At 36.1% G+C, this 18,513-nt stretch overlaps 1 protein-coding gene across 4 annotated transcripts in view; it reads left to right on the top strand.

Moving 5' to 3' along the window:
• The window catches only part of UBE2E3 (ubiquitin conjugating enzyme E2 E3), a 90,234-nt gene extending 73,587 nt beyond the window's left edge, over positions 1–16,647 (top strand). For all 4 annotated transcript variants that reach the window (XM_060622072.2, XM_060622071.2, XM_060622070.2 and 1 more), the window contains 3 exons: positions 10,366–10,498; positions 13,868–14,015; positions 16,009–16,647. In XM_060622072.2, the coding sequence (XP_060478055.1) occupies positions 10,366–10,498; positions 13,868–14,015; positions 16,009–16,106 (379 nt within the window). In that variant the 3' untranslated portion in view covers positions 16,107–16,647. The remainder of the gene's footprint in view (positions 1–10,365; positions 10,499–13,867; positions 14,016–16,008) is intronic.
• The last annotated feature ends 1,866 nt before the right edge of the window (positions 16,648–18,513 follow it).

The raw sequence follows: 18,513 nt of genomic DNA, 5'->3' as shown, positions 1-18,513 counted from the left end.
TGAATTTATTTCTATTTTCTCCATTGAATCTTCTGTAGAAAGTATACAAAGTACTGTAATTTGATATTGTAAAATCTCAGAGACATTTTTCAGATTCAAAGTGAATTCATATGCTCAACAAGGCACAGTATGGGTTAATAAGCAGTAAGTACCATCATTTTTCACCAGACTTCACAGGTCTTATGTTTACTGGAAAGAGGTCATTCTGGGGGAGGGGATAGGAAGATAATAAGATAATGGTGAACTGCTTAGCAGAAAGCTAGACCAGTCTTTTTAGTTAGTAGAATTATTTCCTTGTATTGTTTCCTAAGCCATCTCCCCTCTTCCATTGTTTTGTATCTCTCCCTAGTAAGTTGTGAACTTCTAATTACGCTCAACCTAGAGAAATAGGGCTATTTCCAGAGCACTCAGGAATAGCACCTGTTGACTTAAAACAAATTGCCCGAAGTTTGGAAAGAGAGAGATGTGGTTAAGCTTGCATTTGTTCTCTAGATATACTTGCTGTGTCTGCCTTCCTACGAACCCAGAGACTTCAGGGGAAGCTTCTTAACTGCTCTGAGCCTTGGCTTTCTCATTTTTGAAGCTGGGATAGTTACAGTGTCTATCTCATAGTATTACTGTGAGGAGTAAATGAGATACATAGCATTTAACATAGTGACTCCTGGCAACATACAAGTGTTCAGTCAGTGCGGGTAGTTGCTGTTGTTGCTGAAGCTGCTATCACAGCACATGTTTTCCCAATACAAAGGTTGCTTCGATTTCCAGTCTAGTTCACACATGTCCATTTAGTATTTGAGGTACTTTAATGTAGTTAAATTTCTTCTTCATGCTAGAGATACTCCAAAGCCCTGACCACTATTGATAATCTTGTTAAAGTGAACTCCTCATTGATAATTTAAGATTATCTTTGTTTCCCTTCCTGCAGCTGAAAGGTAATAGAGTACCTGGGAGGGGGAAAAAGGATGATGGGTGTTTGAATTAGCAGTTTGTAGTGGAGGGTAGGTATTCTTGGTGGCCTTCAAAAGTTATGGGGGAAGTGGTTTAAATTGACTTTTGTGAGCCAACATTGAAACCACCATTTATATTACCACAGTTAAAATGTGTTCAAGTTCCTAAGTACCTGATTTTAAAACAAAATTTTGGAAAGCATCCCTTTGTAGGTTGGAAACTTTTTAATAGACCAACACTTAAATACTTTCTACTTCTTGCTTTAATATAGAAACATCTACTTCATCTAAGCTTTATGTTTTTTAAATTAATTTTATTTTTTAAATTAATAAACTTTATTTTTAGGGGTTCCTGTGTGGCTCAGTCAGTTAAACGTCTCTTTTTTTCTTTAAATTGTCTTTAGTTTTGAGAGAGAGCCTGCGAGGGAAAGGGGGGGGGGGGGCGGGGAGAGAATCCCAAGCAGGTTCCTCGCTGTGTCAGCACAGAGCCCGATGTGGGGCTCTGACTCACAAACCGCGAGATCATGACCTGACCCGAAGTCGGACAGGTAACCAACTGGGCCACCCAGGCTCTCCAAACGTCCGACTTTTTATTTCAGCTTAGGTCATGATCTTGCAGTCATGAGATGGCACCCCGCATCTGTCTTTGTGTTGATCATGCAGAGCCTGCTTAGAATTCTCTTTCCCTCTCTCTGCCCCACCCCTGATCTCTCTCAAAATCAATAAACAAACATTTAAAAAATAAACTATTTTTACTAGCAGTTTCAGTTTCATAGCAGAATTGAGCAGAAAGTACAGAGTTCCCATATACCCACTGTCCCCACATGCACAGCCTCCCCACTACCGTTCCACAGTGACATGTTTCTTACAGTTGATGAACCTATGTTTGCTGCATCATTAATCAAAGTTGATAGTTTGTGTTAGGTTTCACTTCTTGGTGTTCTTCGTTCTATGGGTTTTGACAAATGTGTAATGACCATTGTAGTATCATGGTATCATAGTTATATTGTCCTAAAGATCTCTTCTCTGCCTGTTCATCCTTCCCTCCCCACTAAGCCCTAGCAAGCACTGATCTTTTTACTGTCTTTATAGTTTTGCCTTTTCCAGGGTGTCATATAGTTGGCAATCATACATTACGTCCTTTTCACATTGGCTTCTTCCACTTAGTAATATGCATTTAAGTTTTCTTCATGTCTTTTTATGGCTTGATAGTTCATTTCTTTGGAGCCTTGGATGATACTCCATCATCTGGATGAACCACAGTTTATCCATTCACCTTGTTGGGTCGTTATGAATAAAGCTACCGTAAACATCTGTGTGCAGGTGTTTGTGTGGACCTAAGTTTTCAATTCATTAAACACCAAGGAACACAATTGCTGGATTGTATAGTAAGAATATGTTTAGTTTTTCAGAAACTGTCAAACTGTCTGCCAAAATGGCTGTACCATTTTGCATTTCTACCATCAGTGAATGAGAGTTCCTGTTGTTCCACATCCTTGCTAGGAATATATTGTTGTCAGTGTTTTAGATTTGGGCCATTCTAATAGGTGTATAGTGTTACCTCATTGTTGGTTTAATTTGCAGTTCTCTAATGACATGTATCTAACACCATAGATTAGGTGGCTTTTTTTTTTAAGTTATTTATTTTGAAAGAGAGAGCAGGGTAGGGGCAGAGGGAGAGGGAGAGACAATCCCAAGCAGACTCCATGCTCAGTGCAGAGCCCAACACGGAGATCCATGTCACAAACTGTAAAATTTCGACCTGAGCCGAAATCAAGAGTCAGATGCCTAACTGACTGAGTCACCCAGGTGCTCCTAGACTGGGTGGATTATAAGCAACAGAAATTTATTTCTTAACGTTCTGGAGGCTGGGAAGTCCAAAATTTGGTGTCTGGTGAGTACCTGCTTCCAGATGCATAGATAGCGTCTTCTTGTTGTGTCCTTCCATAGCATAAGGGGCAAGGGCGCTCTGGGGTTCTAATTTCATTTAAGAAGGGCACATGCTCATAACCTAATAACTTCTTGATAGCCTCCCTCCTAATACCAACACTGAAGGTTAGGATTTCAACCTGACTTTTGAGGATACACAAACATTCAGTCCATAACAACATATGATATTGAACATCTTTTCATAAATTCATATGCCATCTGTATATCTCCTTTGGTGAAGGGTCTGTGGAGGTCTTTTGCCCATTTTTTAATTGTGTTGTTCATTTTTTTATTGTTGAGTTTTAGGAGTTCTTTGTATATCTTGGATAACAGTCTTTTTATCAGATGTGTCTTTAGCATATATTTTTCCCCCAGTTTTTGGCTTCTCTTTTCATTCTCTTGACATTGTCTTTTGCAGTGCAGAAGGTTTTAATTTTAATGAAGTCCAACTTTCAGTTATTTCTTTCATGGATTGTGCCTTTGCTGTTGTCTCTAAAAAGATATTGCCATACCTAAAGTCATCACCAAGGTTTTTTCCCATGTTATTTTCTAGGAGTTTTTATAGTTTTGCATTTTAGAGTAATTCTTTGATCCATTTTGAGTTAATGTTTGTGAAGGATATAAGGTCTGTGTCTAAATTTTATTTTATTTTTTTACCTGTGGATGTCCAGTTGTTCTAGCACCATTTTTTTGAGGAGACTGTCTTTATCTTAGCTCCATTCTATTTCCTTTGTCAGAGGTCACTTGACTCTATGTGGGTCTATTTCTGGGCTCTCTTTTCTCTTCTATTGATCTGTTTTTCTGTTCTTTTGTCAATACCACATTGACTTGATTACTGTTGCTTTTATAGTAAGTCTTGAAGTTGGGTAGTGTCTGACATGGTTCTCTTTCAGGATTGTGTCAGCTATTCTGTTGCCTCTCCATATATAAACTTTATAAATCAGTTTGTGGATATCCACAAAATAACTTAGGGGGATTTTGAGTAGGATTGGATTGACCACATAGGTCAAATTGGGAAGAACTGACATCTTGACATTTGAGTCTTCTTATGCATGAACATAGAGTATCTCTCCTTGTATTTAGTTCCTTTTTAGTTTTATTTATATTTTTAATAGATTTCAGTGAGGGTGGATAAGTCCTATTGAAGTTATGCCAATATGGCATCTTTAATTCAAGGTCTTTCATTATGTAACCCATGCTTCAGTAGAAACTTTGTATTAGTAAGATTTTTTTTTTCATTTTAAATGCATCCTGCACACATAGAAATGTTCATTTTAGCATTTTAATTATTTAAAATGGAACATTTCACCGTTACACCACAGTTTTCATAGTTCTGTCAAGTCTTGGCTTAAGTCATTGTTATGTCCTTTTCTCTTTGAATTTAGTTCAGCTCAAGGTAGAACTTCCTGCCTTCGGGATAGAAAGCATATGGAATCTTGGCATTTAGTTTGGTAGGGGTTAAAAGGTTGTGTGTGTGGGAAGCATTGTGTTAAAAAATGCATTTTTGTAAAATGAGTCTATTATTAAATTGAGCATTTGAAACATTGTATTGGGAATTATTCCAGTGCTGGAAAAAGACAGTGTTAATGACCCTTGCAGTAACAGTAATTGTTGAATTAATATTCAAGCAGTGAGAAAATGAATTTTGCTGAGATATCTGTCCTCATGCTGCTAATGGTTAAAATTATATCACTTGTTAACAGTAAGAGCAGCTAGTAACAAAAATTTTAGGCTAAGTTTGTCACTCAATCTAAACTTTCTCCATGCTTTTTACTCTTGTTGTTTTGTGTAGAACGTATACTAGCTTATGGGAAATATGGTATTTAAAAGGAGGGATGGATGTTTGTAGGGGGAAAAAAAGCAATAGAATAAAGGTACTTCTCATTTTCGTAATAACATTTAAACAAAAAATTGAGCTCTCATTATGGAATTTAACAGTCTTTTCTGTTGTTTTTTTGGTATTTGTGCATAGTGAGGTGTCAGTGAACAATTTTGTTTCTGTTTTCTCGTAATTTGACTCAGAACTGGAATAAATTTTACTTTGCTGTATCAGTGAAGTAAAATAAATGAACCCTTCTTTACGGAGGGAAGTAAAGTAAGAAAACATTCCCTTTCCCTTCATTCTCCTCCTTCTCCTTCCCCCTGCTATTAAACTTTCTCTCTGAGATCTCCCTTCTCACCTTGGGCAGATCCCATAGCTCTTCAGTCACTTTGAGTTGCCAAAATACTTATAACTTTTAAGGCATAAAAGCACCATCCACTGAAAGAAGCCTAGTCTACATCTTATAACCTCATGGAGCTTACATTCTGGTGAGAGAGACAGTAAGATAAATAAGTAAACTATATGTTAGAGAGTGATAAATTATATAGAGAAGAAAATAGGTATAATAAAATATGTGGAGATGATGTATGACATTTTTAGATAGAGTGGCCAGGAAAGGCCTCACTGAGAAGGTGACTTTGCAATCAGGACATGCAGAAAGTGATGAATCCAAACCATGTTGCCATCTTGAAGAAGAACATTCTAGGCAGAGATACATCTGTGCAGAAGCCCTGAGGTGGAACTGTACATTGTGTGTTGGAGAAACAGGTTGTTAGAGCCAGTTGAACAGGGAAGAGAGAAACAGATAAGAAGGATGATGGTGATAATGGTGGCAGCAAATTATACTGTGCCTTGTAGGTCAGAAGGCTTTGATCTTAACACAGAACAGGAGGGTGGTAAGCCTTTGGAAAGTTTTGACTAGAATTACATGATCTGACTTACTTTCTGCCTGTTGCCTTGCCGGCTTGTCTTTTGCAAATAGACTACCATGGTGGGAGTAGGGCCATAGGTGGAAGCAGAGAGGCTATTGTAACTAGCCAGGAGGGGATTCTGGTATTTTGAATCAGGGTCAGGTAGAATTTTGGGTTTGTTTGAAGATAAAATCAATAGAATTTGCTGATATACTGGATACGAGGTAAAGTGTTGTTAAAGAAGAGGTCTTTGCTTTCGCCATGAGGAACTAGAAGAATGGAGTTGGCATTTAACTGAAATAGGGAGGATTGTAGGAGGAGTTAGAACATGAACTCATTTTGGGACATGTTAAATATGAGGCAGTTTTCAAAATTATTAGATTCAAAATATTATAAAGACTGTTTAGTAAACATTTCAATGTGTAGTTCTGAAATTCAGCATAAAAACATAGGCTGGAGATACAGATTTGGAAATTAAGAGCCTACTGGTGCTTTTGGAAGCCATAAAATTGCATGAGATCAACAAAAGGATAGATATGAGAAGAAAAGACAAGAGGTCCAGGAACTGAGTTCTGAAGGACTGACTCTATTTATAGATTAGGGAGATAAGGAATAGCACTAGTAGTTGAGAAGAAAGGACCAGGAGAGTTAGGAGGAAGACCAGTATGTTATTCTAGTAACAAAACAGAAGTTTATATCCAGTAGAAAAAAGTGATCGAATGTGTCAACATGTTGCTGGGGCAGTCAAATAAGATGAGTATTGAGAAATGAGCATTAGGTCTAGTGATGAGGTCACTGGTGACCTTTGATAAGTGCTGTTTCAGTGTAGTGATAAGGAGTATAAAGCCTGTTAAGAGATCTTTGAGATGGGAGCTGGGAGGGGTAGAGTAATAGAGGTTTATTTTTTAATAAAGATTGGGGAAATGTTATCGTGATATTCTTGTGAACATCATTCCCCAGAGAGGGAAACACAAATGATCTAGAATGGCATGTGGAACTACTGGAATGTTACCCTTGTGTAAAACAGAGGGAATGAAACTAACTAATGAAAAGGTATGAATAGCACCTGTCTTGAGATTGTCAGCATTTATCACTCATTTTCTCCTCAGCTGTGAAGCCTCAGTGGCAGACCAGAAGGCAGCCTGTAAAAAATACTTGGCTTGAATTTGGGTGGAGCCAGTTCTTGTATCCAACACCTTCCTCCCCCCACCCCCACTAAGAATGTCTTGATTTGCAGGTGGCACCTTCTAAGAAGGCAAAGGGTGTCCTTATTCCAAATAAGGCAGCCAGCACTAGGGCTGGATTTTAGCCATTGCTTGCCTTAGGTTCAGTATTCTTGGAGCATTAAAGGAATCATACTACCATAAGCTTTGGCCTTGCCCAGTCTTCTCTAAGACAACAAGGGAAGTCACATTTAATATTCTGCTGTAATAAACATTTCCTTTGCCCTGGGACAAAACAGTATAAGTGAGAAGAAAGCAAATTTAAGAACCCAATACGAGTTTGATGTAGGAATCACAGCTCTTACTGCCAACTGGCAGAGGGGGTTTAAGATGTACCATTTACTTTCTGTGTCTTGGTTTTTTCAAGTATAAAGAGATGGGATTGGCTGCAACCAGATTCTTTTCAGTCTGAAATTCTGTGATTCATTAAAAAGTATAGTAACCCCACTCCAACTTCTTTGTATTCTCTGAAGCATAACATAGTTCTAGTAATAACTAAGAAATATTACTGAGGAACTTTGTATTATGGTTTGTTTTTTTATTATTGTTTTTGTTTTTTAGTTTTTTGGATAACAGCTCCCTTTGGGTTCTTACACAAATAGATATTAGCAAAATTTGACCGGAAATTAAATTAGAAATATAATACAGCACACTGTTGAAGACAATACAGACTAGTTCACAGACTTTGTCCAAGTTCTTTCTGAGTCATTTTGTGACTGTGGGACATATGGAAAGTTGTTTAACTCTCAGAACCTTTGTTTCTCATCTAAAAATAGTAATGTACTAATAGTACCTACTTCATAGATTTGTAAGGAGAATTAAATGAGTTATGCCGTGATGCTTTGAACAATGCCTGGCTTGCAATATGGATGGAGTAAATCTTAACTAATGTTGTTATTATTATTATTATTATTATTATTATTATGACTACTACTATTATTAACATTACCAGTGTGTGACATGTATAGTTTAGAATCATTTTAGTGAAGCAGCTCTACCATAAAAGTTTCTGACACTATAATTTCATTTTATGATGATTACCTTAAGCCACCAAGGGAAAAATTAACTTGGAAAAGGAAATGCTGTTGAATCAGGTTAAACCCTTTTTTGTTTGTTTACAAAATTAGTGCTCAATATTATGTTTTTAGTTACAATGAAAATTCACTTAGGGAATATACTTGATTCTCAAATGATGACAGGACAGTGAGCCATTACTGTAATTAGTTTCAGTTGCTGTGTACACTGAAGACGTATAAAACAGTATTTATGTTAAAAAATATTTTTCCCTAAATGGGCCAAAATAGTGAGATTTTATTGTTCATGCATCTGCCTTAAATATAGGTTTTTAAAGCATGCTGCAAATATTTTGATTATACCATCAAGTTTTCTACATCCTTTCTGTATGGACTATTTTTTAGAGCATAGGTTTGATTTGATAGCATCACTTACCTGATGTTTACAGTTCAGTTTGTTTTACAGAATTAATAATACACAGTTATTTTGACTATACCTGGAAGTCCTATTATAATTAATACAATAGGTTGATTATCAAGTGGTTGATTTATCAATGCTGGTTTACCCTTATTTTAAATCAAACATGCAGATCATTTGTAAACTAATAGGTCAGTTTAAAAGAAGAAATGCTCGGGGCGCCTGGGTGGCTCAGTCGGTTAAGCGGCCGACTTTGGCTCAGGTCATGATCTCGCGGTCCGTGAGTTCGAGCCCCGCGTCGGGCTCTGTGCTGACAGCTCAGAGCCTGGAGCCTGCTTCGGATTCTGTGTCTCCCTCTCTCTGACCCTCCCCTGTTCATACTCTGTCCTCTCTCTGTCTCAAAAATAAATAAACGTTAAAAAAAAAAATTAAAAAAAAAATAAAAGAAGAAACGCTCTAGATGTACATTAGTTCACAAAGTCAAGATAATTTATGATGTAAAGGTTAGGGAAAAATGGAAGTCTGTAAGGTAAATTTGAAGAGAATTTAAGGAATATTGGGTATGCCTTACCAGCAAATAATTGTGAGTTTAGATTTTATTTGAATTATCTTTCTTGTTTGTATTTTATAAATGAAATGATGTTGTTGAGCATAATGCAGTGTACCTGGGAATTAGTAGCATCGAGCATTCAGACTTTGCTTTTTTAACATTCCCTAAATGTGGGACTAAAAGGAACCAGGGCTCCTTGAGGAAATGGCTGATTCCAAGCCTGGGATCCTGGAACAGTTGTTGTGCCGTGTTATGCCGTGAAAGTAAGGAAGTATTTATAAAAATACAGCAACTTCTCACAAGAATAGAGGGGCCATTTTGAAGGGGCACCCACTAGCCAAATTTGGGATAATTTGAGCATCAAAACAATTAAAGGCAGTAATGAATTATATAAATCATTAAGAAAAAAAAAGAGAGAATCCATGAGACCATGTGAATAATACACACATTCATACAAACGGGAGAAGAGAGGAATCAAGGGCCAGCTGGTAAATGTAGAGTAAATGTTAAAGTTGGAAAATTATGATTTTTATCACCATCATAGTAAAGTTTAGTTCAGTCAAGAATCACAAATGGATGTTAAATGTAGGGGAGAAATTTGGTTGAAGAGCAAAGGTTGCTTATTGTAGGAAAAAGATAGTAAGTAAGCAGTAGGAAAATCAGATATCGCTTGAGCCAGGTAATGAAAATTAACAACACCGGTTAGGGACAGGTGAATGAATACCTTGGTACTCTGAGAACACATCACTTCTGCACTGTTGTGGCCAGGAATGCCCTGTCTGCATCTAACCATGAAACATCAGATAACTCCAAAAAGATGAGCATGCTATTGAAAGAAGTAGGAGATGATGGGGAAGGAGGATGACTGTATTCACTAACAAAAATGTTAATGTTATAAAAGTCAAGGCCAAAAAGTTCCATCTTAAAGGAAACTAAAGACACAGGCCATAGATGATCTTAAGAGTAGATTCTGTATCTGGACGAGAATTAAATTTTTTAAAAAGTCATTATTGTTGGGTCAGTTGACAACATTATTTTGCAGGTAATTGGTTAAAGTGTTTTGTTTTTTTTTTTTTAATTTACAGAAATTGTGGCTGTACTCTGATTATATTGGAGGATAGGAAATGTGAAAACTTAAGTATTTATGGGGAAAGGGCCAGATGCATTCAGCTTACTCTCAAATAGCTCAGAAAAAAAAGCCTTGGGTGTCAGTGTGTATGTGCACATACATACATACAGAGAGAGGGAAAGAGAGAGGGTGTGGGAGGGAGGGAGAAGATGAAAAAGCTAGTGGGGCACAATGCTAACAGGTAGTTTCTGGGTTAAGTTATACAGATGTTCTTTGGTTTTGCAGTTTTTCTGGAAATTTGAAATGTTTGCAAATAAGTTTATACATACATGTATACACACATTGGGACTTAGTTCTTTTACTTTTCATATTTATCGCTTATTGCTCTAGGTTGCTAATTTACCTTTAATACTTAATTGGTTTAAGATGTTAACATTTATTGCTTATAGATATACACATTGATTTTTAATTTCTTTTAAATAGTGCTGGGCCTAAAGGAGATAACATTTATGAATGGAGATCGACTATACTTGGTCCACCAGGTTCTGTATATGAAGGTGGTGTGTTTTTTCTGGATATCACTTTTTCATCCGATTATCCATTTAAGCCACCAAAGGTAAGAACCTACAAGTCCATTCTTTAATCTTTAGCCTTCTCTAAAATTCTAGAGGTTAAATATGTACTGATGTAATCATTTTCATGGCATTGCTTTTCATGAATTGATATGGAAACTCTCTTATAACCAAGAATTTTGAAACTGACAGAAATTGCTTTCTGCCTTATACAGATAACTTTATAGTCAGCAGAAAGAGTTTGTTAATTGTAAATAAAAATATGCCACTTTGCACACCAATAAAGGAGATAAATTTTAGATTTATGTTATAAGGGAAAATATCCTATGAAGCTTCCTGGAGATACCTGTCGGGATTAAAAGTAAAGCTGTTTGACAACTTGCAGAAATAAGAATTAAGTAAGTTGAATTTTGTGCTCAATACCATCTCTTCACAGCAAAACTAGAAAACCGCAGCAAAGAAGAAGGAAACGATTACTCAAAAAGCTTGCTTTGTGCCCTCTGTAGATAGGATGTAATAATGAGAATGAGGGTGGGCTGGGTGGCTTAAGCCTTAGTTGTCTCTCAGTATGAATTTAGATGGGTAACACAAGGGTTGAGTTGTGCCTTGGCAATTATTTTTCAAGTCTTAAATATAAGTTACCTGAATGGTTTCCTCCTCTTCTCATTATAAAATGGTCAAGCCAGCAGGTGAAAACTGCCAATATTAAGCCTGAACATAATTATGGTCTAGTTACAGAGACTTCTGACATGTCAGGGAAAAGTATATTGTTATCAGGCCTTTAACTATGATGAAATGTTTTTCTTTTCAACATAGTTTCTTATGTCCCCTACACTATTTAAAACACATGTAGCAATTTAATGCTTGTGTGCACATGCATGCTTGGTGAGGGTGGGAGAAGAGAGAGAGTAAAAATTAAGGATTTTTTTTTTTAAACCCAGGGTTATTTCTCCATTATCTAATAATGTAACAACAGTTCCACCTAGTGATATCTACCTCAAAGTACAGACACCAAGGTTCCCTATCACCTAGAGGTTATTTGCTGTCTACTGGAATTACCAGTGTTTTGAATACTATACTGTCTCATCTGAATTTAAGATCTGTAAATGATTGTCTTATTTAATGTTCCCAAGTATGTAGAGTATGTCTTGCTAGATCAAATAAAGGAACAAAGCCCCCATGTTAATAATACTACAAATTGTATTCACATTCAGAATGATACATGTTAAATGCTGGTATATCATTAACTGCTCAATTTGCATTCAGTGGTTACGTTTTCTGTATTACAGAAAACAAAACCTTAGCAAAATAGCTCATGGCTGTATTTATAAATAGTGATACTTCTACATGCCTCATTTTTCTTGAAATTGGTTTTTATATGGTAGCAAAATTAGCAGAAAAAAGTTTGCAAGGTTTATTTTCTACAAAACTATATTTGTATATCAGGGAAAGGAAAAGAGTTCTATTTTTCTTTTTCTAACAGGTTTCAAACTATAGTTCTGTATATGATTTATCAATTGTTTTGGTTAATATAGTGGTTATGTTTTATTTTAGCATGTTACTTTTTTTTGCTGAAGTCTCAGTATTTTAATTTTCTAACCTTTCCATGTTGATTCATTTTTCTTGCCTGAGATATCTTACACAGTATTATGAAGCATTATTCGGATCTGTAGTTGGACAAGTGAAAAAGAAATAATACCTCTGCTCTTATCTTGGTGTTAGGTACAATTATTTCTATACAGTTCTGATTATTTTTGAAGTTCAGATAAAGTACTGAACTTCTATGAAATAGTACAAGTTTAATTATCTTCTGTTCATTGATTATTAATAGCTGAAAGGATTCAAAGTTATTTATTGCATCATGTTTGTAAACTACACATATCTATTGAGTAGTCAGCTGTCAATGATCTAAACATATTATTCCCATATTCTAGAACAGAACTGTCTGATAGAAATACAATGCAAGCTACATGTGTAGTTTTAAATACTCGACAAGCTGCATTAAAAAAGATAGAGGGACGCCTGGGTTGCTCAGTTGATTGAGCATCTGACTCTTTGTTTTGGCTCAGGTCATAGTCCCAGGGTCCCGGGGTCCTGGGGTCCTGGGATTGGGCCCTGCTGAGCCCATGCTCATTGTGGAGCCTGCTTAAGATACTCTCTCCCTCCCTCTGCCCCTCTTCCCTGCTCACGCCCACTCTCTCCAAAATTAAAAAAAAAAAAAAAAAAAAAAAGAGTGAAATTAATCTTAATAACATTTAACCCAGTATACCAAAGATACTGTCATTTGAACATGAAATCAATGTAAGAATATTGTTAATGCGATGTTTTACATTCTCTTTTTGGTACTGTCTTTGAAATCCGATCTGGTATGTATTGTACATTTTTAGCCCACTTCAACTAGCCCACATTTTAAGATCCATATAACTAGTATGTGTACTTTATTAGACAGGTTCTAGAAGTACAGTCTCTTCCTTCTCCCTTACTAGACCACTGCTGTCTTTCTTGTTTTTAATTAATTATGCACCATTATCAGAAATACACTTTTGAGGGCTTTTAATATTTTCTTTCTAGACTCCATGTGGGTGATCATAGTACGCTGCGAGTTCTAAGACATCAGGAACTGTTTTGTTTTGTTTTGTTTTGTTTTTCTCTGCAACTCCAAATTAAGAATTAACCACCCTGTTAATGTTTGTGACTGTTTTTGAAACTTGCCAGTATTTATTCCTATGATTTAGTCTCTTTTTTCATATATCTCAGAGATATATTAGTTTCCTTTATTCAGTACCTTAAGTACCTTGCTTGTTTTATTTTATTCTCTTAGTCTAATAAGACATTGAACTAGCTGGAGAAATGAAAAGCTGAAAAATAGACTGGTGATTTCATCAGCCTTCCTTTAAATCTTTGTCCAGTATTTTCTGATACATGACAGGATATTAGCAGAGTTGATACTGATCTTTTCTACTAAGAAACTGATGTAACTTTTGTCTTATGGTGAAAAAAAATTCTTCACCAGTTCCTCCTTTCCTTTGGCAGTAAAACACTTCTCACTTGCCATGTTTAAACAGAGGGCTGTATGTGCACGTGTGTACATGTATGTGTATATGGTACATATATGGTCATAGGTACCTATAATTATTGTATCATTCATTTAGAGAAAACCATCCAAATCAGCTACTCACTTTGGTGTGAAATCAAGAAAGTTCCTGCTCTACTGGGTAAAAGAAATGTCTTTCAACTGAATTAAATAAATAGAAACCATTTACTTTTGATATTACTTCCACCTAGTGTTTAATTAGCTCTTCAGTCATATTATTTTCTATTTAGTATCTGTGTTACCCTTCACTTTTGTTGGTGAGAGTTTTAGTTGGTGATAAAGCATTCATTTTCTTTGTTTTTAATGGAACTGTCCTTAGGTTACTTTCCGCACCAGAATCTATCACTGCAACATCAACAGTCAGGGAGTCATCTGTCTGGACATCCTTAAAGACAACTGGAGTCCTGCTTTGACTATTTCAAAGGTTTTGCTGTCGATTTGTTCGCTTTTGACAGATTGCAACCCTGGTAAGCAAATCTTTATTAACACATACAGTGAGGCTACAAAAACCAACGTGTTTTCTTGGTTACCTTAACTGAGTTGAGAAAGTAAGTGCTACTGGTGGAAAGATCAGCCTAAAGCATTTTGCAAGGAAATGATCAATGCCATTTCAGTTAGATAGACCAGAAGTTTCACAATAACTTTCTTGAGTTTATTAATGGCGTGCTACCTATAGTTACTTTCTTTCTGTCCTTGATGGACTTTTTCTGAATTAATGTAGCTCTACAGATCATATTTGCCAGGAGTAAAATAATGACTCGGACACCTGTGCATCCTTTCATTGCTCCTTCCATGCTGCCATGTGCTTTAAAAGCTACCAATGAGTAATGAAGAGCTTCTTGTTCTCCCTTCTTGGCTTACAGTTGGTTGTTTTAGGTGTAGTAATAGTGGATATTAAAATGATAGTTGATGAGATAGTTGGACTAGGATTATGATTATAGAAATGCAAAGTCATTAATATATAATCCATAACATTTTTAAGAAATGCATAGGGGCGCCTGGGTGGCTCAGTCCATTGAGCGTCCCACTTCGGCTCAGGTTATGATCTCACGGTCTGTGAGTTTGAGCCCCACGTCGGGCTCTGTGCTGACAACTCAGATCCTGGAGCCTGCTTCAGATTCTGTGTCTCCCTCTCTCTCTGACCCTCCCCGTTCATGCTCTGTCTTTCTCTGTCTCAAAAATAAATAAACATTAAAAAAAAAAAAAAAGGAAATGCATAATTGCCATGCATTAACATGTGTAGTTGACTTGAGAAAGTGACGTTTAATCCTGAGATCTTGCATATGTTATCTGTCTAACTAAGTGGTCATTTTTAAAGAAGTAGAATTACTCTTTCTAAATATTGGGCTAATCACCAAAGGCTTTTACTGTTGTCTGAAACCCAACAGTTATACATCTGCCAAAGGTAGAAAAACAGGATTGAAAAGAGTGAGGCAGCTCTAAATGAGCTGATAGAGAAAGCTTTCTAAGATATATTAAGTGGAAGAGCAAGGCACCGAAGAAAAGTACGTATGCATAACAGTCCTGTTCTAAATGCGTGTACGTGTGCATACTGTCCCTGGATAGAGATGCTGTTAGCAGGTGACATCGTTTGCTAGGTAGAGAAGCTTCTTGAGTAATTGGGAGTCGGGAGGGAAGAGGGCTTTACTTTTCACTGGCTTTCTTTTGGTGCACTTCAGATATTATGCTGTGTGTACATATTTACCTTTTTGAAAAACAAATTCAGAGTAGAAATTTACAGCTCAGATTCAGTTTTTAGTTTAGAATTCTGTTTAAAACAAAATGACAAGTTTTTAAATGGAGATAAGGATAAGGATTTGAATCCTACTATTGCAGAATGAAGGAAACATTCTGAGTAGCACTGTGTTATAAGATTTGAGTTTTTATTTAAGAATTGCATTGAAAAAAAAATTTTTTTAATGTTTATTTTTTGAGAGAGAGGGAGTGAGTGAGTGGGGGAAGGGCAGAAAGAGAGGGAGACACAGAATCCAAAGCAGGCTCCACGTTTCAAGCTGTCAGCACAGAGCCTGATGCAGGGCTTGAATTTACGAACCACGAGATCATGACCTGAGCTGAAGTTGGATGCTTAACTGACACCCAGGCGTCCCTATAAATTTCATTTTTAAATATCCATAAGAAGGTAGAAATATAATCATCTTAGCATTACTGAATAAAATGCCGAGTGAAAAATAGTTTTTATATTTTATTAAAGGCATACATTTAAAATCAAATTTATTAACTTAACATGCATTGTTTTTAGTTAAAAGGGCTTTTTAAAATTGAATATTAAAATATACAGCTGATTATGTGATGTTAAGTATTTTAATTTTGAAAATTTAGCCATTATATATCTGTCGAGGTGCTGCCTTGAAAATTAGTGTTTCGATTTAATCGACTCTTAAAACTGTGACATTAAGACTCCACATGATATATCTTTTAATGTTCTTTCTACTTTTTCAGCGGATCCTCTGGTTGGAAGCATAGCCACTCAGTATTTGACCAACAGAGCAGAACATGACAGGATAGCCAGACAGTGGACCAAGAGATACGCCACATAATTCACATAATTTGTATGCAGTGTGAAGGAGCAGAGGGCCTCTTCTCACTGTGCTGCAAATCTTTATAGCCTTTACAATACGGACTTCTGTGTATATGTTATACTGATTCTACTCTCTGCTTTTATCCTTTGGAGACTGGGAGCCTCCCCAAAAAGGTAAATGCTATCAAGAGTAGAACTTTGTAGCTGTAGATTAGTTATGTTTAAAACGCCTACTTGCAAGTCTTGCTTCTTTGGGATATCAAAATGTATTTTGTGATGTACTAAGGATACTGGTCCTGAAGTCTACCAAATATTATAGTGCATTTTAGCCTAATTCATTATCTGTATGAAGTTATAAAAGTAGCTGTAGATGACTAGGAATTACGTCATTTGTATTAAACCCAGATCTATTTCTGAGTATGTGGTTCATGCTGTTGTGAAAAATGTTTTACCTTTTACCTTTGTCAGTTTGTAATGAGAGGATTTCCTTTTACCCTTTGTAGCTCAGAGAGCACCTGATGTATCATCTCAAACACAATAAACATGCTCCTGAAGGCATAGTTTCCTGTCGTAATATTTTAAGTCAATCTTGTTAGAAGGTGTGTCTGAGATGATTGTTGATGAAATAAAAATGTGGATATGAAGATTGACTACTAAGGACCAGTACAAATAAATGAATTGTTAAATTGAAAACATTTGAAATCTTGTTAAATGTGTAGAGTTTTTTTTTCGGTATGATGAGAGAATATAATGAGCTTAAAGATGCAGCACTGGGTTTTAAACCATTGATCTCAAAACACATGAAGCTCTACTTTGATAAGACCATATTTGAGCACAAGATAATATGAAATCCTGCCTCAGGAATCTGGTATTATCTTATAGAACATTTTGTTTCCAAATTGGTGATGAACATCCACCATTGGACAATATTGTCAAATAACTTTAATCTGATACTGCTTCTGTGTCTGTGTATTTTTTACTTTACTTCCAATCCTGTCTAGCTTTTTTGTGGTGTATGGTGTGCGTTACCATTCTTTTTGTGGCACTTAGCCAGCAGATAGAGCTAGAGGCAGAGTTGAACATAGAAACCATTGTCTGCCCTGAACGTGGACTAGAACTCTGGATTAGTGTGCAGATGCGGCATTATTTCTCAATTGGAAAAAACAAAACAAAACCAATTTTAAGGGTTTTACAGATCATATAAATTCCTTGTTTTTGGTTACAATTATTAAATGTTAGGTTTCTTATAGGAGTTAATTACTTTGCAGTATTCAAGTTTGGTAAATACTATAAATGTGCCTTTTTTATTTTTTTTATTTTTTTTTTTACTACAATAGTTGTTGAGGTAATTTTCTGGTCTTGTAGCCAAGGTTGTGCAATATGGAGCAGATGTCTTTTCCAGTCCTAAATATGGAGCCTCTTAGAGTACCATTTTAAAACTTACAGAATGGAGTTATTAGCATAAAAATACATTGCTTCAGGATCATAAAGTAAAACATTTATAGTTGCATACACCCTTACTAAGAATAGTGGACCTCCTACTTGAGTACTGGTCAACAGAAGTCTTAAATTAGTATAAAAATAAAAGTACATTTATATGCCTATTTTTCACTTACCCCCCCCCCCCCCCCCCCCAAATATCTCCATATTACAAAGGAACACTAAGCAAATAGGTAGTGTTTTGAAGGATTCAGGCTTGGATCTATGAAAACCTCTGAGCCTTGACTATTTTAGGTGGTAATAATCTATAATGGAGTTCAAGTCAATGTCATGAGAGCCGGGGACCTTTTATGTAAGCTGTAAGGTTTTCTGTGTAGGTGTGTTGCAGAAGGCTATTTTTTCCCCTCTTCCAGTAATGTACATTCTGCATCTTAGAGTAATGAACTTCTGTCTTGATGCTAGAAAGGCTTTCATCATACTGAATATTAGGATGTTTGGGATGCTGTCATTGGACTTCGTTATTTGTTAGCACCCTGATTACTCCCACCAACCTATTTTGCTATTTGTACGCTCTACCCCATACTCACTGGGGACAGAGAAGAGGGAACTGGTTCCCTAAAAATATTTGTGGCTCTTTCACAAGCTACCTTTGTGGCCTTGAATAAAACACTCCCAACTTCTTTTGAGTTTTATTTTGTTCATCTATGAAACGAAAGTTGAATTTGATTATTTTCTTCAAACTCAGTAGTTCTAATCCTGTAACATTGTTACACTTGTTCTGCTTTCTCTTTCAGGAAACAGGCTACAATTTCCAATGGACTGAAAAATAACAATTATCGTTTAGTTTCTTCCTATCAAGTTCCCTTAAAATTCTGAATTTTTTACCTTGTTTTCTATTTCTGGAAAACTGTAGATCTGCTTTTTAGTCACATAAGTATTCATCTATGTATACTACAAACAGGGTAGGTTTTATTCCCGTGAAACTT

Source organism: Panthera onca, chromosome C1, assembly GCF_046562875.1.
Source record: "Panthera onca isolate mPanOnc1 chromosome C1, mPanOnc1 haplotype 2, whole genome shotgun sequence".
In the NCBI taxonomy this organism is placed as follows: Eukaryota; Metazoa; Chordata; class Mammalia; order Carnivora; family Felidae; genus Panthera; species Panthera onca.
Note: the sequence above shows the minus strand (reverse complement) of the source record. Positions and strands in the feature narration are given on the sequence as shown.